Raw genomic sequence first — 23,536 nt, forward strand, 5'->3', positions numbered from 1 at the left:
AATGCCCCCACCAGGGATCAGATCATCAGTAGGGTTCTGGAGAGATAGCATAATGATTATGCAGAGAGCCTTCTATGCCGGAGACTCTGGGGTCCCAGATTGAATACCCAGCACTGCCATAAGCCAGAGCTAGCAGTGTTGTGGTAAAAGTACATATGGTATCTGTTTACTTTTATTTTTGAAAAAGACAGAAACCAGAACCAGAATGCTCATCCCAGGCATGTTTGGTGTCAGGGCCAAATGTAAGGCTAGGGTCATGCAAGTTCTATGCTCTACTGCTGAGCTAGCTCCCTGCCCCACCTAAACCTAATTTGTGCTGTTTTTTTTTTTTTAACGCAGTCTTCAATAATATGACGAGAGATTACTCCCCCGCCCCCCCCCACCCTCTCCTAGCAGGACCCATCCCACAGTGAGGTAGTCATGCCCTAAACAAGTGAGTAGGAGACCCTCTCAGTCTCAGAATTCCTTAACTCTTGTTTTTTGTCAAGCAATATTTTGAAGTGAATATCTGGTGATGCATAAAATGAAAAGTCAAGCTCTAGTTAAAAAGTACTCACTTGCTTTAAATTTTTCCAAATGCTGAGCTTTGTTTTATTCTTTAAAAACAAAAACAAACAAAAAAAAAACACCATAAATGATGACTGGGTTAGCACTGGCCTCTCATATCAGGAGCTATTTGAACAGGTGTGTTTCAAACTGGTTATGACTGCCAAGTTATGTGTAGGCAAACATTGATCCTTCACACTGTCTTCCTCTAGCACATGAGCCCTTGAATTCAGAGCATAGGTATAAAATTGAGCTTAGATGTAAATGCTATGATGAATTTCAGCTAATCCTGACTCAAGTTAAGTTCTTCCTTGGGGGAACAAGGTGTTGAATCATTTATTGAATTATTTCTTCAGTAGAAGTACCTGAAGCCTTTGAAGAAACACTTGCCCAGCTCAGCAGTAAAGCTTTTCAGTGTAAAGTTATTACAAACACGTCTCTGACCACACTGCAAGGTGACCAGTTGCTGGACACAAGTTAACATGTAGCATAGCATAACCTTCATGCCAACTCTAGTTCTACTCTCAGTCATATTTCTGTGGGAAGAACATGATGTATAGTTTAAGATTTTGAAGGAGTTGGGCAGTGGCACATTTGATTGAATAAATACATTACCATGCCCACAGACCCAGCTTTAAGACCCCAGTGCCCACCAGCAGGAGGGAAGTAAGTGCTGTAGGTGTCTCCCAGTCTCTCTCCCTCTCTATCCTTCCCCTCTCAATTTCTTTCTGCCTTGTTAAATACAGAATTTTTTTTTTAATTAAGTAAATACAATTTAAGATTTTGCATTAACTGGTAAAAATTAAGACATTCTGACAAGTATCACATAGAGGAGAGAGATACCTGTTTTCTTTTTAATCTGGGGCTTATTAAAGGTCAAAGCCAGAGAACCATTAAGTAACCCCCCTCGGTGGGGGATCACTGAGAAATTGAAGATGCTCAAAAAGCACTTAACTGTGAAAAGAGTTTGTTGGTACAAGAACAGCTTCTCTGCTGCCATAGGACCATCTGTAGCTTCCTTCCTAGATCCTCTAAAAAGCTATCCTGCTCCTGTGTCTCTCCCTGTTTACCCTACATTTCCTTCATCTTAAATTTCATCCCAGTATCTCACATCATTGTCATGTTCTGTGAGTTAAGGGGGTTTTTGTTTGGAGGTTCTAGCAGGAGAGCACAGCTACTCGTATACCCTCAACCGAAGACCAGTCTGTCTATTAGGGGAAGGCCGTCCTCTTCGACTGAGCGCGCAGCTTCGGGAGGGACGCATATGGAGCGGTGAGAGAGGAAGGGGACACCCGCCTAGCCAGCCAGATCAGCCGAATCAACCCTGGCGATCCGTGGGGTGACAGATGTCTCAGCCAGATCACACATCCGAGTAAAGGGGTTTTTGAATCAGAGGTGACTGGCTATCCTTCTGCACAGTAACTTGCAGCATCTACGCGGTGACTGGCTCACCACATCCTGCTTTTAGGAAGTAGTGGGAGTTCTTAGTAAATGAGCCTTCTGATGAACAGTGTCGAGATTGAAAGTTAAGCTGGCTGTCTCAGAGTGGCCCAGAGTCTTCATGTGGGTGACCTGCAGAAAGGCCGGCTTCTGCTTATAGGTTCACCGTGGTGTTGGCTACGCTGAGTGTGCAGACCGGATGAAGGAACTCTCAGCTGTGTAGTTCTGCTTCCCGCTTTTGCACTTGTGAGATCTATACTACCCGCTGATTCTGATTTAAAATTGCTATCTATTTAAATTGTCTTAGTCATACCAAAGATGTGACTTTAGAGTGGAACTTAACTCACCGTGATCCTTTGTCCCAGACCTGTCACAGACCCCAGTTGTCAACAAGACACGATTACACAGATGCCCCCAGAATAAGGACTCTGGGTGTCTGCTCATCCTCACAGGACCCCAAAGGGAGCTAGAGATTTGACTTGTGTTCAGTTTTTATCTTCCATTTACCCCCCCCCAACAAAAATAAGTAAATAAAAGGCACCTTATTACTTAGAACTGTAAGGTCTGCAGAGAGCCCAGAAGCTCAGTTCCACTGGGACCCAGAACTTCTGAGACTGAGAACCTTTGTTTTTGTCCCATTCCTGAGAGGGAAGAGAATTTGGAGAACACCTATGGAAGCCAAGGCCCTGTTTCTCTTACCTGAGAGGGAAGAGAAAAAAGGAAGGACACCCGGAAGTTGTAATAGATGTGGGTGTGACTTAGAAGGGCAGTGAAGGTGGCCTTAGACGTAAATAAAAACTGACAATCAGCTTCTACATGGGGTCATCCATCTTTGGCAAAGGGGCCCACATGCTTCTCTGGCATGTGCCTTTTAATTTTGGAGTCGGGGAGAAATCCCTATGAGGAAAACTTTAATAAAATAAAAGAGATTTTAAAAAAAGACCTTGAGTGATAACATAAAAATCATTTGAATCCAATACATACAACAACAAAAAAAAGTAGTAGCTATGGAACATACATTCAGTGGAGTACTACTCAGCAATTAAAAAGACTGCGTTGCGTCCTTTGGGGCAAACCCAATGGAACTGGTGGTGACTATGCTTAGTGAAGTAAGGGACAGCTACTGAGTGGTTTCACTCATTTATGGAATACTGAGAAACAAAACGTCAGAAGTTGAATATATATGTTCAGCCCGTATCTTAGACCTTGGGAGAACTATGTTAGTTATCATTGGAAGAGTAGGCCACAGAACTTTGGTGGTGGGACTGGTGCAGAACTCTACCCCTGTTGTCTTATAATCTTGTAAATCACTAATAAAAATTTTTTTAAAGATGAAGTCAAGTACACAAAAGATAACAGTAGTTTTTTGGTAGGACAGAGAAATCGAAAGGGAAAGGGGAGACACTTACAGCACTGCTTCACCACATGTGAAAGTTTCCCCCTAAAGGCGGGGACCAGCGTCTTGAACTCAGGTCCTTGCACATGGCAACATGTGTGGACAACGGGGTGCAGCCCCCAACAGTCCTTTTTTTTTTTTTTTTAATACTGCTTCATTTAACTGTTCCATTTTTGAATTTACTGAGTGTCTCCAGCCATACATCTTCTTGCTGAGGTCATGGAGAAGGTAGATGATCAAATGGATTTGTGAAAAGAATGGATATGATTTCTAACTTGGCACCATAGAATTCCTTTTAAAAGTAATAATAGCCTTATCCCTGTGTTGTCAGCAAAAGAGAGGAAGTTTGTATATTAGACGTTTTATCTCGAGAGATTAAGGATTTAAATTGGATGGAAGAATTGATAGAGCATCATTCCTGTAAACAGTTTGTAAACTGTCAGCTGACCTCTGGTGGATCTATCGTGGAAAGTCATGAGACGTGCTGGTGCACAGTGAACCTGCCCAGCCTGCTTTGTTCTCTTTAGGAAAAGACTGGGTGGCACAGAGTGGCAGCTGTGGCCTTGGGGCTCCTCCAGAGAGGCTGTGCCCAGTGGTAGGGGGTAAAGCACCTCTGTGAGGATGCCAGGAGAGGAAGGGGTGAGGGCTTGCAAGTGTTCTCTGTGCAGGCATAGAGAGAAGGAATTTTTTTAATTATGATCATCTTTATTTTACTTAGTCAATAGAAACAGCCAGAAATGGAGAGGAGAGGGGGTGATAGAGAGGGAGAGAGGTGGTCTGGGAGGTGACACAGTGGGTAAAGCATTGGACTCTCAAGCGTGAGAGGGAGAGAGACAGAGAGACACCTGCAGCCCTGCTTCACCACGCGAAAAGCTTTCCCCTTGCAGATGGAGACCGGGCGCTCGAACCCAGGTCCTGGCGCACTGTAATATGTGCGTTCAGCCAGGTGCGCCACAGCCCGGCCCCAAAAAGGAACTTTGTTAAATTTCATTTTGGACTCCTGACCCTTTGAAGAGCTCACACCGTCATTTCCACCACATGACCCACATGGCGTCAGTGGTACAGTTTCATCTCCCCTGCCCCTTATATTTCCATTCTTGCCTTTTTCTGACTTGTCGATCAGTTTTACATCCATAATGTTAGGATGGTCGAATACAGTGTGTCTGTCTCTATGCCCTTTCTTGTTAAAACTCAATAACCCACCCCTGTTTGCTCTTTTCTCCCTCCGTTTCGCTCTCTGCCTTTGATGCCATCCCCAGTATGAGCTGGTGCCCCTCTGGTGTGCAGTTCTCTGCTGCCCTGAATGCCGACTTTAATTGCAGAAGGTATGGTATCCTCACACGCCCAGCCCCCAGGGTGAGCCTTGCAACATGGTGCCGGGGCTCTGGGCTTGGAGCTGGCTTTTCTGTGCTGGAGCTCATCTGGCAGCCTGCTCTGTCTGTGAGCACAGTGCCTGGTTGCCTCTGCTGTGGGCGCTGCTGATTCAGCCCAGGGGGTGCAACTTGGGAGTTGGATGGTGTCCCCTGATGATCCAGTTTGTCTCAAACGGTTGTTGATGTGGTGTTTTCTGTACAGACTTGTCACCATAGTGAAGTAGGCCAGTTCCCTTTTATTTCAGTACGTCTTAATTCCCAGATTCTAGGAATTCCCACATCCTGAGGAGAGCGATTCCAGGAGCAAGGGAGCAAAGGAGAAAGAAGCTCGTCTTTATGTCAGGCTCCCAAATCCAGACTGGGACTCTCCATCATGCCCTGTTCCTTTTCCAGCTACACAGCAGATTTCATGATTAAAACACTGTGAGGTTTCCGTGTGGCGGTAAAGCAGAGATCTGGTGTTCTCAAGCTTTACAAATAATCCGTAATAGAAGACTCCATTTCATCCTCACTTAGCCTGTTTTCTTATCCCTGGTTTTGCAAATGAGTTTTACAGGGCCATTACATTGTAGTTAGTCATGATTTCTATTGTCAAGCTGAAACTAGACAAACAAAATCCATTGTTGAATTTTCCCACCGGAGAAAACAGAGGCATATGGTTTCAGTTCATAGTTACTAATTTACAGAACAACCAAAGCAAATACTAAGCCTTCTGGGATGGCCTCTGTGAGTTATGTGTGGCAATTAACTCCACAGTTTGAGCAGAGATAATTGAATAGCTCCAGACTGCTTAAAACTGAGGGACAGGGACATGTTCAGCCATAATCACATTTTAACAGCCGTGCTTATTTTATATTTTATATTTTGGCTGTTGCCAGGGCTTCAGTGCTCTGTGCTGCCTTCTGTAGACAGACAGACAGACAGACCACAGCATTGAAGCTCCTAAGTGCTGTAGTGTTTCCCATGGGGTGTCCCAGGGACTCAGATCTGGTCATGTGCATGCCAGGTCAGGCGCCTTTCTAGCTGAGCTGTCTCCAGCTCCACCTTGCTGATGTGAAAGAGCCTTCCACTGTAGTCCTAACCGGCATGTTACTCTAGGTTACGAGCCCAGGGACAGCCTGTGGATAACCTCTCTGTAGCCTCTTGTTTGCAGAAAATGTTTTCCATTCTGCAAACCACAGCATGTCTTTTTCCAGGGATTCCATGCCATTTCAATTCTACTTATTTTTGTTGTTGCCAGGATCTCATCACTCAAGGCTGATGTTTTCGGGGGAGGGGAGGCTGCTCACCACAACACTGAGGCTTCCTGTGGTGTGGAGGAGGCAGGCTCAAACCTGGCTAGCACATAGGACAAGCGGGGCCACTCCCAGATGAGCTAGCTGCCTTGCAGACCCCAGCAGTCTCATTTTAGATAAAAAATGCAAAATTGGTTTTTCCATCTCTTCTTTGTCAGTATCTAGACCTCATACAGAAAGCTCTTAGGCTGAGTTACTTTTCCGCTTTTGTTGTGAAGGGGTCTTGTGCTTGTCTGCAACTGACACAGCCCAGCAGACCCGTCAGGCAGTGGCTGTCTGCCCAGGGTGCTCAGAGGATGATGCTCGCGGTTGCGAACCACTTGGGTTTCCTAGGGCTAGAGCACCCACCGGACCATAGCTGAACTTGAAGTTGTAACGTCCATTGGTGGACACAAGGGCAGAGAGATCTCCCCATCTGCCTTGTGGAGATTCCTTGCGCTCATGTTTTCTTGTGCCATTTAATTCTTTGACAGTAGCCCAGCTCAATTCTGGCAGAGATGAGATAGACCAGATTAGGGGAGAGTACACACAAATCAAAAGACCAGTACGACAAGTAAGGCCAATTCACCTGTATATTAGAAACTCTCATGTTCTCTCTCTTTCCCCCTCCCTCTCCCCCCCTCCCCCTCCCCCCCTCTTCCTCTCCCTCTCCCCCTCCCCCTCCACTCCCCCTCCCTTCCCCCTCTCCCTCTCCCTCTCTGAGTAAACTGGCCTTAAATGGTCTGACATTTTGGATACTCTGCACCAGGCCCTCATATCCCACTGCCATGTTCACTCGCAGCACGAGACTCCTTTGCTCCCTGCCCTGGTGGACAGCTCTGCTCACTGCTGGCATGGAAGCAGTAGATGAGGAGAGGGGTGGAACCAGGGGTTTTGTACTCTCCCTCTCTGTGACCCAGAGATGGAAAACATTTCACTCCTGCCCCCTGTGCTCAGTTTCAGTCTAGAAGGCTTGACGGGAGGAGCCGGTGTCGGGAGCAAGTCATCCTCACCTCTGGACGGGAACTCTGCAAACACCAAGGAGCTCGGGCCCCCTTTCAGAGGGGAGGTCCGGGGTGGCTCCTTGGTGTCACTTTCAGAAGAGGATCTGGAATCAGGCCAGAGAGAACATCGAAGGATGTTTGACCAGCAGGTAAGGCTGAAGTTGGGCATAAGCTACTAATTTGGATCAAAAAGAAATTCCAGTAACAGTAAAGCCCTCATGTCAGGAAGAAGACCAGACTGGTGACTGAAGGCAGATGCATTATCTAGTAGATTCAGTTCTTAGCACTTAGTGGTCATTCAAGACTTAAATATCCCTTCCATGCAAAATTTTAAAAGGTTGAGTTTTTTTTTCTTAGCTAAGCACTTCTTTTACCATCCCAACAGTGAAATGAGTCTTGACGTGGGTTTCATGCCATTATTAAATTTCCCAGTTCTCCATAATGTATCCCAAGGTCTCCCTCCTGGGAGCTGGGAACTCTGCCTCATCACCTGGTCTAGGAAATGGCATTTCTCTTTGCATTAGAATGCTACTGAATCCATTGTTATTATTTTTATTATTATCTTTATTTATTGGATAAAGACAGCCAGAAATCAAGAGGATGATAGAGAGGGAGAGAGACAAGAGAAACACCTGTAGCACTATTCACCACTCGCAAAGCTTTCCTCCTGCAGGTGGGGACTCGGGGCTTGAACCTGGGTCCTTGCGCGTTGTAATACATGCACTCAACCAGGTGCGCCACCACCGGGCCCCTGGATCCTTTTTTAAAAGGTTTATTTTAATGAGAATCAAGAACAGTACTTGACCCAGGTTTATGGTGGTGCAGGGGATTGAATCTGGGGCCTCTGAGGCTCAGGCATGAAGGTCTGGAGTGCTGCAGGCTATGCTGTCTGCCTGTCCCTGCCAGAATTCTTGAGCGCATCTGCCTCACTGTCCACCTCTGTCACTCTCGTGAAAGTCATGGGCTTCCTCACCAAACCAAAGGCCTGCTATCAACTGCACTTCTTCTCCGTCCCCTCAGTGCCCCTCAGGGAGCAATGGAGCTTGTGCATTAGATGTCTTTGTACTGTCCTGCCATCCCTGCTCTGGGATGAGGAAACTTGGATTCATTTCCAGGAGGATCCTTGGGTCTGTATCCCAATGAAACATTGCAGATAAATCAAAGGAAAAAAATAGTTGAATGACCTGTTCTATGAATATGTGACTGAGGTTTGGGGTATAAACTTAAATTTCCTATTATGTCCTGGTACATAGCTGCGATGACCAAGTATGTCTTTGGTGCCAGGAGTTGCCTGAGTACTGAATGTACAACTTCTGTCCCAGGAAGGACATGGAAAATTTTGACCAAGTGAAAATCAAATCCTAAAAGGATTTGGCCACATCTAACCCCCACCTCTTGTCTTTTTGGCTTTTGGGAAAAGTTATGAAAAATAACAAAAGTATATATATTGAAGCCAATGGTTTGGGCTTATTAGCCTAATGGTAACAAGGGGGGAGTAGAAGTAGAGGCGGTCCTTTGAGAGCATCTTTAATTAAGTAGAAAGCCTGAAAGACACTTTGGCGTTGCACAAGCATGTGTACAGCTTCCTTTGAAAATTATTTGCAGGGCCTAAGCGGTGGCACACCAGATTAAGTGCTCACATTACAGTGTGCAAGGACCCAGGTTCAAGCCCTGGCCCCCATCCGCAGGGGGAAAGTTTCATAAGTGGTGAAGCAGGGTTACAGGTGTCTCTTTGTCTCTCTTCTTCTATATCTCCCCTCCCCTCTCAATTTTTCTCTCTCAATTTTTTTTTAAAAAAAGCTAAAAATTATTTGCAAAGCCAGGTAAAATGCCAAAAATTGTGGTCTTTGCGCAGTCATAGATTTCAATCCAGTTTATCCTGTGGACTCCACATTAAGCCTTTGGGACAAGTCCACACCCATTCTGTTGTCTTGCCTAGAGCCTCACACAGAACAATAGACTGAAAAGTAGAACATCAGAATCTCTGGATGTTCATCTCACCAATTCTTTCAACATATTTTAAAATTAATGTTATTTATTTGTTTGTTTGTTTGTTTTGGATAGCAGTAGAGAGAGGTCAAGAGAAAATGGAGAAGAAAAAAAAAAAGCAAGAGATCTGTGGCATGACTTCACCATGCATGAAGCTTCCTCTGTGCAGGTGGGGGGGGGTGTTGAACCTGGGTCTTTTCACATGGTAGTATGTGTGCTCAACCAGGTACACTACTGCCTGGCCCCTTTTCAGCATATTTGTAAGACTTATTTATGTGCTGGTGTGAGAGAAGCCAGAGCATCACTCCGGCATATGCAGTGCCTGGGATCACACTTCCTACGTCATGCCTGCAAGTCCAATTCTATGCCCTCCTGGGCCACACCGCCCTCATCTTTAAAGCAGATGTGAGGACATGAAGACATTGAACAATTTTTTATATTGTTGATGTGATGCCTTTCTGAAGTTGACATTTCTGGGAATTTGACAAGAGATCCTGAACAGGACGGATGTCTTTTTTTTTTTTTTTTTTTTTTCAAATGACTTCTCCAAGATCGTCTTTCTAGATAAAGCTGTGGACATCTTAGCGTCTTGCTGAGCTCAGCCCTGGTGGAACTCAGCTCGCCCCCAGTTTTTCATCTTGTTTGCAACCTCACAGTGGGCGTTTGAGCCGCTTGTATCTATGATCTGGACGAGTGGCTGCAGCCAACTTCCTGTTGTAGGTCTCTGCCTTTCAGTGAGGTCATTTTTCCAACCTCACAGTTGTGTTTGAAACATAGCAACTGTTTGCCTCGGACTCCATGGTGACCCATGGAACAAGCACTAAGTAATCGGGACTCCTTGGCAGGATAGAGTTCATGCTAGTCAAAGATTTTAATGGCTTCCCTTTCAACAGGCGCAGGTCAGAAAGAGACAGGTTTCAGCCAGCTGTGAAGGGGAGAGATGAATGACCACCAGTGTTAACCGCCAGCTCCAGGGGGCTCTCAGAGAGAGCAGACCGCACGTGCGCACGCGCACAAACACACACACACACGCACACACACACACACACACACACACACCCCTCGCAGTGCTATCCTGGTTTTTCCAGGGTGTTATTGCAGGGACTTGCACAGTTGGTTGGATTACATAAACTAGAAACTGCTGTCGATTTACAGATGGAGCTGAATGATCTAATCCAAGTTCCCCCCCACATTCATGTAAAAGCATTCTCTAGCCTAGAAGAGGAAATGGAAGAGATGCAGCTTCCCTCCAGGAGCATAGGCTGCTTGGCTTGTGAGCTGAACACACTTTTTAAAATTTCTTTATTGGGGAATTAATGTTTTACTTTCTAAATACAATAGTGTGTACATGCATCACATTTCTCAGTTTTCCATATAACAATACAACCCCCACTAGGTCCTCTCTCATCCTTCTTGGATCTGGATTCTCTTCCCCACCCACCCCAGAGTCTTTTACTTTGGTGCAATATGCCAATTCCAATTCAGAGGTTCTACTTGTGCTGAACACACTTTTATTTGCAGTCCTGTTCCCAGCTCTTGGAAATCAGAATGTTACTGGTATCACTGTTCCTCCATAAGGGATGTTCATATTTAAGGGGAAAAAAAAAGTAGATGTAGTTTGCTATTTCCAGTGAATTTTTTTCTATCTGCTTTTATGTTCAGCAGCTGTTTGTTAAGCACTCAGTTTGCAACTTAGAAGGGGTCCAAAAGGACCATGGCCCAGCAGGTGACGCAGAAGATAAAACATTCAACTACCTCAAATGCACGAGCTTCCAGATTCTCTCCCCAGCATCACCTGTGTTAGGGTGATGCTCCAATTGTTTTCTGCCTCTCCCCCTACACACCCCTTCTCATTTATGGATAGATAAGCAATTTTTTAATTACGTCTATTTTAAAAAATATATAGATGATGTAATCACTCCTACTTGATAGATCTTAAAGATGACTCAGAAAAGCCACACAACTTCTCCTGAGTTGAATAGCTCTTAAGTGGCAGCAGTGAACTTGAATCCAAGTCTGTCTGATGACACAGTCTGTGCTACCCCACCCCCTCCCCTGCCCCCACCCTGTGAGACGCTTTTTTCCCAGAGGTTGGGTGGGAATATCAAATCTCCTGCTTATCTAGAAATACAAGACTGCATACCCAAAGCCTGTTATTCATATTTTTCCCCTTGTTTGCTCTTCAGACATGTCACAGATCTAAGCAGCAGGGGTTTAACTACTGTACGGCAGCCGTTTCTTCTCCACTCACAAAATCCATCTCGTTAATGACCATCAGTCACCCAGCGCTGGACAGTGAGTATCATACTTCAGAGTGTCACATCTGTCGTATTCCAGTACTCTTCCTATCACTTTCCATTTCATGTCCCAAAACGTGCCTGCTTCTTCCTGTGAACTTGGAACATACAGCACAGCAGGGACCAGACTTCAGCTTTGAGATTCCCCCCTTATCTTGCTACTTACATCTCCGTAGGGGCCAGGAGATAAACTCACCCAGCAGTGTTTATGCCTCACCATATTGAGAGACTAGGGTTCAAACCCCAAAGAAATTCCATGGACAGTGGCACAGTGCCGGCCTCTCCTTCTTATCTTTCTCCCCCTTTCCCACATCTAAAATGAACTTAAAAGGCAGCCTGGGAATAGCGGTATCACACAAGCATGAGGCCCTGACACTGACACTTCAAAAGAGACATTTTCTTTTAATATTTATTTTATGTATTTATTCCCTTCTGTTGCCCTTGTTTTATTGTTGTAGTTATTACTGTTGTCAGTGTTGTTGGATAGGACAGAGAGAAATGGAGAGAGATGGGGGAAGACAGAGAGAGGGGGAGAGAAAGACACCTGCAGACCTGCTTCACTGCCTGTGAGGCGACTCCCCCGCAGGTGGGGAGCCGGGGGCTCGAACCAGGATCCTTATGCCAGTCCTTGTGCTTTGTGCCACCTGCGCTTAACCCACTGTGCTACAGCCCGACTCATGGGACTTTTTTTTTTTAATTCAATTTTATTTAGGTATTTTTGTATTGCCAGGTTATTGCTGAGGCTCAGTGGAGAGAGAGAGAAGAGATGAACATCTGCAACCCTGCTTCCCTAGTCAGAAAACTTCCCCCTACAGGTGGGGACCAGGGGCTTGAACTCAGTTCCTTACACATCCGGTGCACCAACTGCTAAACCCTCCCCCCAATGAAGCTTTTTTTTTTTTTTATTTTAACCAGAGAGCACCACTCAGGTCTGGCTTATGGTGGTGTGGGGGATTGAACCTGGGACTCTGGAGCCTCAGGCATGAGAGTCTCTTTGCATAACCATTATGCTATCTACCCTCCACTCCCAAAGAAACTCTTTAAACATTAAAATCATATGATTAGGTCTAAATCTGACACACATTTAAAAAAAAAAAAAAACAGCTTACTGTTGGAAATAATTTCAGGCCTTAAAGATAGTCGTGAAAACCAGAGCAAAGACCCACCTTGCGTTCCCACCCACACTGCCAGAACACTTATGTCACCCATCCTCCTCTCATAGCACACCCAACTCCAGAGTTCTGTGTCCCTGCCATCCCACTTCCCAGAGATACACACTGTAATGCCCACAAATCATAGAAAGAGTTTGCTTCTGATTTTTTTTTTTTTTGGCTAGTTCATGTGCATCTATGTATCAGTGCTCTAGACTCTGTCTGAGTGAAACCATCCAGTGGTAGTTGTCTTTCCTCTCATTTATTTCCCTTAGCTTAATCAACTCCAGTTCTATCCATTTTGTCCCAGAAGACACAATATCATCTTTTTTATTGCAGAGTAGTATTCCATGGAGGATATGTCTCAAAACTTTTGATGGGCATTTAGGCTGCTTCCAATCTTTGGGTGTTGTGGATAATGCAGCTATGAACATAAGAGTGCATATGTCTCTTCAAATTAGTATTTGAATGTCCTTAAAGATACTGTCATCACTGTAGAAGGATCATATTTCACCCAGTATTAATTTCCTGGGCACTTCTTCCAATGTCACTTATGTAGAGGACAAAGAAAGACTACAACATTTTTACCCATGCAGCAGACCCCAGGACCTTTTCTGCCGTGCGGAGAGGAGGCATATACAGACTGGGGGGCGCTGACTGAACAGGCATGCCAGGGGCTCTCACAAACACCTGCAGACAGGATGCTCAGACTCGTGCTTGAATGGAGGCAGATATCCACTACAGCAGGCTAGCTTGTCATCTCAGATGACCCACTTTCTGCTTTATTTCTAAAAGAACGATTTTTCTTTTCTTTAAAGAGTAGTTGTCGTGGTGAAGAATCTTGGCATAAAGATGTCAATTCTCATCGAAATGGGATGCATTATGTCCATTGCCGAAAGACTGTGTGTTCCGGAGGCTGCAGTCAGAATAAACAATGTCTCCTGGTGTCCCTGCTGTACACCCTCATATAACTCCGATGTTCTTGTTCGCTTCTTTGTTTGACCAGAGTGCCGCTCAACTCTGGCTTGTGGTAGTATAGGAGATTGAATGAGGGTGTGTGGGACTTTCTCTGCTAGGAGCAGTGGATTTGTAGTCCTGACACCAAGCCCCAGTGATAATCCTGGAGGCAAAAATAAATAAAAATAAATAAATAAATAAATAAAAATTCTGGCTATTAAAACAGAAGATAAAGAAACATCTGTGTACTGTGACTGAACCTCAAAATGACTGGAAAGTTGTCGTTTTTTTTCACTGGACTCCAGTCTGCACATCCAGTCTGTGTGATTCATCCTTGGCTATGTTCTTACTATTGAAAAGATCGTAATTAAGATTTACACAGTAACCTCAAAGCCTGAAGTGTTTGGGACACTGAAAATCCTGTGACTGATGTTTTACCGTAAGCACACTCAGTGTCTCTGTGACCTGGGGCAGCCAGCTAGTCGCTTAACCTTCTGAACAAGAACAATAGTGTGGCGTGACTTAAACATGAGCTTACTTAAGTCCTGAGCATATTTCCCAGTGTGTCTTGTTGTCAGGAGGCAGGGTCAGTTCACACTGCCCAGAAGAGAGCCAGGATTTGTTTTCTGTGACCCGGGTTTCCAGATTCTAGCTAAGGAAACAAAGGCATCAGCCCTCACTTCTGCAACCTGACTGTTAACCTGCAAACACACTTGTCTAGAAACAAAATGCTTTCTAAAGCCTTTTTTTTTATTATTATTTTTACTTTGGTTTGAGACAAATTGAGAGGGGAGAAAGAAAAATACCCACAACACTGCTTCACTGCTTATGAAGCTTCCCCACTGCGGGGGTGGGGAGAGACAAGGGGTTTGAACTCATGTCCTCACACACTGTAATGTGACCCCCTATCTAAAATCATTCTCCCGATCTCATGTCTCTACTCGCTGTCTTTTACCTGTGTTCTGTCTGCTGCCTTTTTGTGTTTTTGTTTTTGTGATTTATAGTAAGTTTCAAGGTTGTAGGGTTACGGTAGAGCCACATCACACCCACTGCCAAAGTTCTGTGCCCCACCCTGCCAGTGGTAACCACCATAGTCTCACAATGTCTTAGAAACTTCCTTTTAAAGACTTTATTGATTTATTTATGAGAAAGGTAAGAGGAGAGAGAAAGAACCAGACATCACTCTGGCACATGTGCTGCCGGGGATCGAACTCAGGACCTCATGCTTGAGAGTCCAGGGCTTGCACACTGTCGGGCTGGAGTAATGGCTCTGCCTGTGGACAGAGAGGCCAGTGCTTTATCCACTGCACCACCTCCCAGACCACCTGGGGTTTTGTTGTTGTTCTCTTTCTTTCTTTTCCCAGGGTTGTGTATTCCAGATCTGGAAATTTCACACACAAGTGAAAAAATCCAGCACTTGTCTTTCACCTCTGCTTACTTCACTAAGCATAATCACCTCCAATTCCATTCAGTTTATCCCAAAGGACACAATATCACCTTTTTTTTTTTTTTTACCACAGTGTAATATTTCATGGAATATATATTCCATAACTTCTTTTTTTTTCTTTTTTTAAAATTATCTTTATTTATTTGATAGAGACAGCCAGAAATCAAAAGGGAAGGGAGAGGGAGAGAGACAGAGAGACACCTGCAGCACTGCTTCATCACCTGCAAAGCTTTCCTCCTGCAGGTGGGGACCAGGGGCTCAAACCCGGGTCCTTGTGCACTATAACGTGCGCTGAACCTGGTGCACCCCCACCTGGCCCCTTCCATAACTTCTTTAACAGTCGCCTATCAATAGGACTTGGTCTGCTTCCAGTCTTTGGCTATGAATATAGGGGTGCATATGTCCCTTTAGTTCACTGTCTGGTGTCCTTTGGGTAAATACCTAAGAGTGGTATTGTTGGGTGGTTCCTTTTTTATTTGCTTAAGGACTATCTGTACAGTCTTCTGTCTATAAAGGCAGGACATGTGCCCCAACACACACACACGCATACGCACACGCACACACCCCTCCACAGCTGTGTACACTGGTGCATTTCTGAACCACCATCTGGCGTCACTTGCTAGATTAGTAACGCAGAAGCTCATAGCAGCACCTCTGTGCCGGGGCTGGTCCAGAACTCCCATTGTGTGGAAGAAAGCACTGGCTGACATGTCTCTGTGCCATTTTCTGGGCTGGAACATACGACCGTCAGCAGCTTGTTTGAGAACCACAGTCTCCATGTTGGGAGGACAGTGACGAATGCATCTTGCCAGTTCAGTCTCCAGGGAATGAAAGCAGCTCTGACTCTGCCTGTGTCCTGTGGGGCAGGGCCAGGAGCGCCCGGCCTGGAACACCGCCGTGGGAACACTGCTCCAGGAAGTGCTCACTGCTTTTTTCTTTCTTGCATCAGAGAGGATGGAATGCTGGTTCCTAGCTTGGCCAGGAGACATGGGTAGTTTCTTTTTATTACTTTTTTCTTCCTTTTCTTTTTTCCTTCTTTTTGTTGGTTTTTTTTGTTTTGCTGCCAGAGTTTTTGCAGGGGCTTCATGCCTGCACAAGTCCGCTGCCCCTAGCATACCATAATGATGCAGACAGAGGGTGAAAGACAGGGAGAAACATTGCAGCACCAGTTCGCCCCTGGTGAAGCTTCCCCTCTGCATAGTATCCCCCATGTGGCAGCCAGAGACTTGAGCCTGAGCCCTCTCGCATGGTAGGTAAGGTGTGTACCCAGCGAGTGAGCCTTGGAGGGTCTGCTGAGTGAATCGTCGAGTAGACTGCACTTGTGCATATACAGGCTAATCAGTGATCCCTTCCCAAAACTTCATGTGTATTCCAAGTCATACTCATTCTATGACAGAAAGCACAAGTGTTTGCTCTTGCCAAACTTGGTGCTCAAGGACTTTGGATGAAATTACAAAACCATAATGGATGGATATTCAGTAGATATCATATATCCACACTTACATTTGAGTGTGTTATAAAAATATCTTTCCATCAAAGTTCAGGATATTCACCTTCCTCCCTTTCTTTCTTTCTCTCTCTCTCTTCCTCTTCCTCCTTCGCTCCTCTCTTCCTTCCTTGTCATCACGGAGGTCTCTCAGCTCCAGAAGAGCTTTTCCACCTACAAAAGGAGAGAAGCCACAGCGGCAAACCCTCCGCTGGTGCCCGACTGCCCCCATCTGGTATGTCGGGGGGCTCCAACCTGGGTCGTGTGCATGACACAGCAGGCCCCTTCCCAGGCGAGCTGTCTCACCAGCCCCGAGGATAATCTTCAGATAGTTCAGTCAAGTGGGGTGTTTTTTTCCTTGAGATTCACGATCTTCTGGGACAAAAGAAGGGAAAACTCAAAGATTTTTTAAAGATTTTTTTTTAATTTAAGAAAGAAGACATTAACAAAGCCATAGGATAAGAGGGGTACAGTTCCACACAATTCCCACCACCTGATCTCCATATCCCATCCCCTCCCCTGATAGCTTTCCCATTCTCTATCCTTCTGGGAGTATGGACCCAGGGTCATTGTGAGTTGCAGAAGGTGGAAGGTCTGACTTCTGTAATTGCTTCCCCGCTGAACATGGGCGTTGACTGGTCGATCCATACTCCCAGTCTGCCTCTCTCTTTCATCACTCGGGTGAGACCTTTCCTTTCATAGTATTCTCTAATTCCATTCCAGGTGGTCTACTCCCCAATAAAGTCCCCAAACCTAGATATAGTCCAGGTCCCCTGAGATAGAGCATATGTTCACACGTGCCCATAAGCTAGGGAGAAATATATACCTGAAAGCTGAAGTACACAAGAGCCTACAGGGAATACCCCCCAACACTTCATCTGCACTATTCCAGTCTTTAGGTCCACGGTCATTCAACAATTTGTTTGGCTTTGTATGAAAACTCATAGATTTAAGGAAGGAGAGAGCTCCTCATCCTTGCACGGATCTGCTTCCCGCTTGCCGAAGCCTCAGGTGGTGCAGGGCTCGGCCAGGGCCTGCAACTCTGGGTCCTGAGGCTCACAGCCACCCACTCCCAGGCCTGGGGACTGTGCATTCATTGGAGTGCAGTGTGGCCCTCACGAGGGGTGAGCACAGGGCTGCTGCTTCCACTTCCTCAAGGACATGAGCTTCTACAAAGCCCAGTGAAGGGACGTCTGTTCGCCCATTTCTTCCTTAGCAGCTCAGTGTCCCCTCTCTGCTGAACACCAGGGTGGATATTAGGGGAAGGGTGGGGTTGGCTTCCCAGGGGATTCCTTTCCCCATGCTGATGCCCATGGGCCATGGAAGCCACAGATGTGAGGGGCCAGAGAAGGCTTGCTCAGGTGAGCGGTAGCGCATGAGACTGAGAGAGAAGCTAGACATTGCCTAAATGAGTCTGTGTGGAAATCAGCAGCAGAAAGTGTGGGCAGTGGAGCAGTAGGGGTGGGCTGATGGATTCAGACACGCTGGAGCAGCCACACCAAGATGGTGGTGTGTGGAGAGGCTGGTGGATGGAGCAGGGGAAGGCTCTTGTGGATTGAGAGGGCAGCAGATGTGGGCTTGAAACAGGACACACAGCAGAGGCAGAGAGAAATCAAGGCCCATGGGACTTGTAGAAGACAAAATCAGCCCTGAGTGAGATGGGATCTAAGGATTCCCACATGGAGCCCAGGCTTCTTGTTCTGCACAGAGTTATATGGTTGGTGCCACTCACAGGAAGGAAGCTGGAGGAGGAGCGGGAAGGTTAAGTTCCCCTCTCTGCTAAGTGTCCTCCATCCACCACCTGGCAGAGCAGTGAAGGTGCTCAGAGAAGCATCCTGATGTGAACAGAAGCCATGTATGTGGTGTGCATGAAAGAGAGGGGTTGGGGGGAGGAGCCAGACACAGCATCCTGAGACCCTCCACTGCTCCAGATGTGTTCACCTGAAAGAAGAGCATTCCAGCCCGAAGATACGATCATTAAAATGATCGTTCTCACGGTCTAACAGGTAGCTACATGCTGGATGGAATTCTTAGAACTGCACTAGAAATCTACCTAGCCAGTGATGAAACTGTCAGGCCAGGAGATAGCTCACCTGGTAGAGCATATGCCTTGTGGTGCAGGAGACCCACCCGGGGAGCTGTGTGGGTGGTGGAGGGTGCTCTGTTGTCTCTCTCCCTCTGAAACAGGCTGCTCACTGCTGGTGTCCTGCACACGCGAGGCCCTGAAATCATCCCACACCTCCACTTTGTCATAAATGAATAGAGGACCCTGTTCACCCAGTGAGCCTTTCCTGGCACCACACAGGAAGTGACATTCCTCATTTCGTGGGGGTCAGGAGGACAGGGGTGTGGGAGGATTGCTTTCTTTCACCTGGGCCTGGGGTCTCTTGCACACCTCTGATATCTCCTGTCACCCGCCCCCAGCCCCACAGCCACCGCAGCCAGCGAGGCAAAGCTCCTTCTCCATCAGCATCTCTCCATTTCTCCTCAAGTCTAAAACGCTCTTCTCTCTGGGCTCCTCCTGGTCCAGTGAGGAGGAGGAGGTGCAGAGTAAGTAAGAGCACTGGGGTCCCGGCTGCACTGCAGGCTCTGTAAGACTGGAGGGGACCCCTCTCCTTGCATGCCGTCATGCCTCCCTCTTTCTCTTAGTGCTTTGCTTGAAATAGGAATTTGGATGAAGCTGTCTTATCATTGCTGCACTGCACTGATGGAACGGGCAGCCTGATTCCTGGGCAGGGGATATTGTCCCAGAACTCGAGTGTCCTCAGGCACAGGGATGCGCCCTCCCTCACTGTGTGCCCTTTGAAACCCCCTAGAGCTAACCCTACACAGCTCTCTGTGTGGTTGTGTAAACAGCTTTTCCCCTGGTTTTTCATGCTTGTTTCACGATACAGCCTTCTAGATGAGCCATCCATGGCACCTCGAGGCTGACGTAAACTGTTCTTGCCTTTTCAGACCATCTCCTAAAAAAATGCCTCTCCTCTGAGACTAGCTCTCATGGATGAGGATGACTGTTTCCTGTTGATTTCCTTCTCCCTCTTTCCCTTGGAGAACTTTTCTAGCCCTTTCTCCACATTGTAGGCTCAAGTTGACCTATTCCTAACTTGGTAATGCCTACTTTAGAAACTTTACAAGGTGTCCGTTTTTAGTAAACTTGGGAGAGGAAATCAGATTCCTCCCTTATATGAAAATCACTGTTTTCAACCATGCACCATCTGTCTCTCCAGTCTTCCAGGGCTGCTAACTTTTAAGGGAAAATCCACTTCTGACATCAATAATCTTCACTTCATGTAATACATAGCATTAAGACTTTGAATCCATTGCATTGTCCACATGTGTGAGCATCCCCGTTCCCAACCACTTTTTAACTCTGATTCAGCAATATTTTATTCGTCGACATTAAAGCTTAGGTTTAATTAAAGCATTAAGCTTAGGTTAAGTAAGAGAGAAAGACACAGAGCAAAAGAAATCAAAGCACTGCTCAGCTCTGGCTGTGGTGGTGCTGAACCAGGGACCATAGGCCTTTTGCTGTCTCCTCAACCCTTAAACATCATTCTTAAGGGAAAATGTCCTGTGCACAATAACACAGTTTAATTTGCTTTGAAATGTGACGTGTGTGTGTGTGTGTGTGTGTGTGTGTGTGTGTGAATGGGTGCACAGTGAGATACTCACTTTACCCTGGCTATCATAAGAGGAGAGTCAGGAAAATCCACGTACAACTTTGAGCATTCATAAGTTCTAAGGCTGTTCCATCTCAAAGTATCTGTAAAAGTCTGGGAAGTCAATCCACATGGTAAATAGAACTGAGTCTCAATGGTACTCCTTCTGCCAGTTGTATGAAGTGATAGCAGCACGAAGTGCCAGCTCAGTCCAGCATGATGGTACATTCAAGATAGAAACGTGAAGAACACTCTGAGCCAGGTACCCAGCATCCCTCAACATGGATGCCTGTAAACTCACCAGCACCCACGACAGTGACAGAAATGGGATGAGGGGAAGAGGAAAAGAAAGACAGTGTTGGTTCACTTTCAGATAAATGTAGGAAAGGCTGGATTGAGGAAGTTTAAATGCTAGTGCGTACAGTATAGACTTGTAAGGTGGCGCTCACTCTGCTTTGTTTCCCAGACCTGTTAACTAGGAGACCAGAGCATGTGCATGGTGGGGTGTGGCAACTGTGAGACCGGCACGGCATGGAACACATTTTGAAACAGTAAATACTGGCTCTGCCATCCATCCATCGGTTCTAGTCCTGAAATATAACAGTCTGCAAGTGATTTCTTCCCTTTTAAAAAGAACTGTAATGGAAATAGGCAGTTTACAAGGCTGGGTGGTGACGCACCTGGTTTAGCACACGTTACAATGTACACGGATCCAGGTTCAAGCCCCCAGTCTCTGCCTGCATGGGGAAAGCTTTGCATGTGGTAGAGCAGGTCTTCGGATGTCTCTCTTGTCTCTCTCGCTGTTGCCTCCTTCTCTCTCAATTTCCGGCTGTCTCTATCCAATAAATAAAGATTTAAAGAAGGAGAATAAGAAATAGGCAGTTTACTTGCAATGATGCCTCACAGGCTAGCTTAAATGCCAAATTCTTTGCTGTTGTTTATAATTATGTCATAGAGGTAGCATTGATTACTTCATTCTTTCAGAGGCCCTGAAACCGTGATAATGTTTTAGGATTTTCAGAGGCATTAGTGGATTAGTAACTCTTTAGAGCCACGTCTTAAAAGATCAAAGTAAATTAATTATTTTTCCAGCAGTGAACAAGTTTGAAGTCTTTCTGGTAGTTAGATGTTCTCAGTCCTTAATCATATATCAGTTTCAGTTTTTAGTTGATTCAACAGACATCTCTTGGGATCTTATCCTTGGCCAACCTCTGTGCTGGCTGGTATATTTCTTCATTATGGGTTTGACTTTTATTTTGTTTACATTGCTGTGGTGGTGTGACTTACTTGGTAATTACTCTAATGTACAGCAGAGCCCTCACATCTTGGGAGAACTTAATGTTGCTTATGCCATTTAAGACTTCATGGGTGGAAACAGTTTTAAAGCCACTGATTTAAACCACACTTGGGGGGGTGGTTGTTTGTTTATTTGTTTAAGGAATTCTGGGGTTTAGATGCTGATGACTTAATACCTAGACTGTACAAAACTTGGAGTGTAGGTCTCAGGTCCTATTCTTACTCTGTTAGTCTTTCTCATCTGGTTGTTGCACAGTGCATTCTAAATGAAAGACCAAGTAGGTCAAAGGAAAAATTACATAAAGCTATCTTTTGAAGACACTACTTTGCAGAGCCTGGACCAAGGCCTTATGTGTGCTCGATTTGACCACTCCTGGGCCAGTTTTTCATTCATTCAGACAGACAGGCAGGCAGGCAGGCAGACAGACAGACAGACAGACAGACAGAGAGACACCCCACAGCACGAGAGCATCCTTCTAGCCTTGTCACTTCCCGTCAGTGCCAGGGTTTGGCCTGAGCTTGCATGGCTAGACACACACCCTCCCCAGTAAGCTATCTGTCTGGCCCCTTCCAGTTTATCACTTGAAGTTTCATATGTATTTTTCCCACCTGTCAGCTATTTACTGAACAGTACCTCCAGTTTTGCATTTTTATTCAGAATCTGGAGCCTTCTGAGGGTTTGACTTTCAAAGGCTGTGGAGCACCTGCAGATCTGTCAGATGAAAGTCTCGTTCACAGTAATCTCATATCTTTGAGATTAAAGTCAAGGAGACAAGGGGTGTGTTTTGTCCACCTTCCAACTTTTATCTTCCTGGAATCATGCACTGAGTCTTTCTATACCTGGTCTGAAAATTAGAAACCACTGATCATTGTGCGATTGAGACCTTCCTTTCACCTAGGCCCTGACGTAACTCAAACAGTTTGAACTGTATAGTTGTGTGTTAGGTAAAGCAGTGTTGTGTTCTTCTGTCTCTGCCTACGGACCTGTATCTACCCCTAGCCTCCTCATGCGCGGCTCCCTCAGCTGACAGTCTGATAGGAAAAGAGGAGAACACAGCTGCCCACTCACTGCATTTCATCAGTGTTCACCTGAGTCATAGACATGGCAAAGAAATCCCAAGGTCACCCCCAAATCAGAGACAAGGCCCCAAACCCTTAGTGGCGGCTCCAGATTTCTGACCAGAGATCCCTTTCCAGGAGATGTCAGAGACACTTCAGCTCGGTTGTTGGTATAGAAATACAGGAAAGCAAGACGAACTGCATAGCCAATACATGGTTTAGTTTTCTGTCCTCTTCTCCCTGTGAGTCGTAGAAAGATGTCCTGTGGGCATGAGGACTGATAAGAACAGGAGTCAAACATGAACTGTGTGTTTGAATGTTAGGGAGAAAATGTTGTCTAGGGGTTTGTACACCCTGGATCCTGGATAAAATTGTTTTCCTGTAAGAAACTCAATCCCTGTGGCTTTGTATTTCTACTTTTTTTTTTATTGTTATAGTTATTATTATCATTGTTGTTGGATAGGACAGAGAGAAATGGAGAGAGGAGGAGAAGACAGAGAGGGGGAGAGAAAGATAGACAGCTGCAGACCTGCTTCAGCGATTGTGAAGCGACTTCCCCTGCAGGTGGGGAGCCGGGGGCTCAAACCAGAATCTTTATGCGGGTCCTTGCGCTTTGCGCCACCTGCGCTTAACCCACTGCACTACCGCCCAACTCTCCATATTTCTACTTTTAATGTGAGAACCTAGTCCTTCCACACCCGCAGGAGGAGTGGCCCTGCACACTGGCTTTCAAACACTGTTTCTGCTTTATCTGTGTCGTAGTCAACATTTTAATAAGCAGTTTGTCCTATCATCTGGTACAGTCCTTCTGTTCTGACTTAACCGTGCCGTTTTGTTTTCTAGATTCCCGGCCTTTCCACAGCACCGGTGCCAATCTGACGGAAAGGTACTATACATTTCTTTATTACTCCTTTTCCCCATAGGAAGTGGAGGGAAGCCAGGCTGCCTGGTGGCATTTGACGAATAAATATACCAATTTATGAAGCCTACTGGGCTCTTCCTGGAGTGTGCTATAATCAGGTTTAGAAATGACTTGTGGAAGAGGCTGTACCTTATTAGATTCATGTCTTGGCTAGTTTCCCACACTAACTCTTAATAATAAAGTAATAATAAATAATAATAATAAATACTAAATCTTAATAAATTTTACTGTTGCTCATAT

General features: G+C 45.7%; 1 protein-coding gene across 14 annotated transcripts in view; it reads left to right on the forward strand.

Moving 5' to 3' along the window:
- AKAP13 (A-kinase anchoring protein 13) overlaps positions 1-23,536 on the forward strand; it is a 323,919-nt gene that overhangs the window by 244,314 nt on the left and 56,069 nt on the right. For 10 of the 14 annotated variants that reach the window (XR_009546608.1, XM_060179361.1, XM_060179364.1 and 7 more), the window contains 4 exons: positions 4,642-4,707; positions 6,987-7,182; positions 11,209-11,317; positions 23,218-23,260. Coding sequence is in view for 13 of the 14 variants with exons in the window: in XM_060179361.1 (XP_060035344.1) it covers positions 4,642-4,707; positions 6,987-7,182; positions 11,209-11,317; positions 23,218-23,260 (414 nt within the window). In the remaining variant the exon portion in view is untranslated. The remainder of the gene's footprint in view (positions 1-4,641; positions 4,708-6,986; positions 7,183-11,208; positions 11,318-23,217; positions 23,261-23,536) is intronic. The other 4 variants (XM_060179367.1, XM_060179368.1, XM_060179370.1 and 1 more) reach the window with 1 other exon arrangement.

The sequence above is a fragment of the Erinaceus europaeus genome, chromosome 20 (genome assembly GCF_950295315.1).
Source record: "Erinaceus europaeus chromosome 20, mEriEur2.1, whole genome shotgun sequence".
Lineage (NCBI taxonomy): Eukaryota > Metazoa > Chordata > Mammalia > Eulipotyphla > Erinaceidae > Erinaceus > Erinaceus europaeus.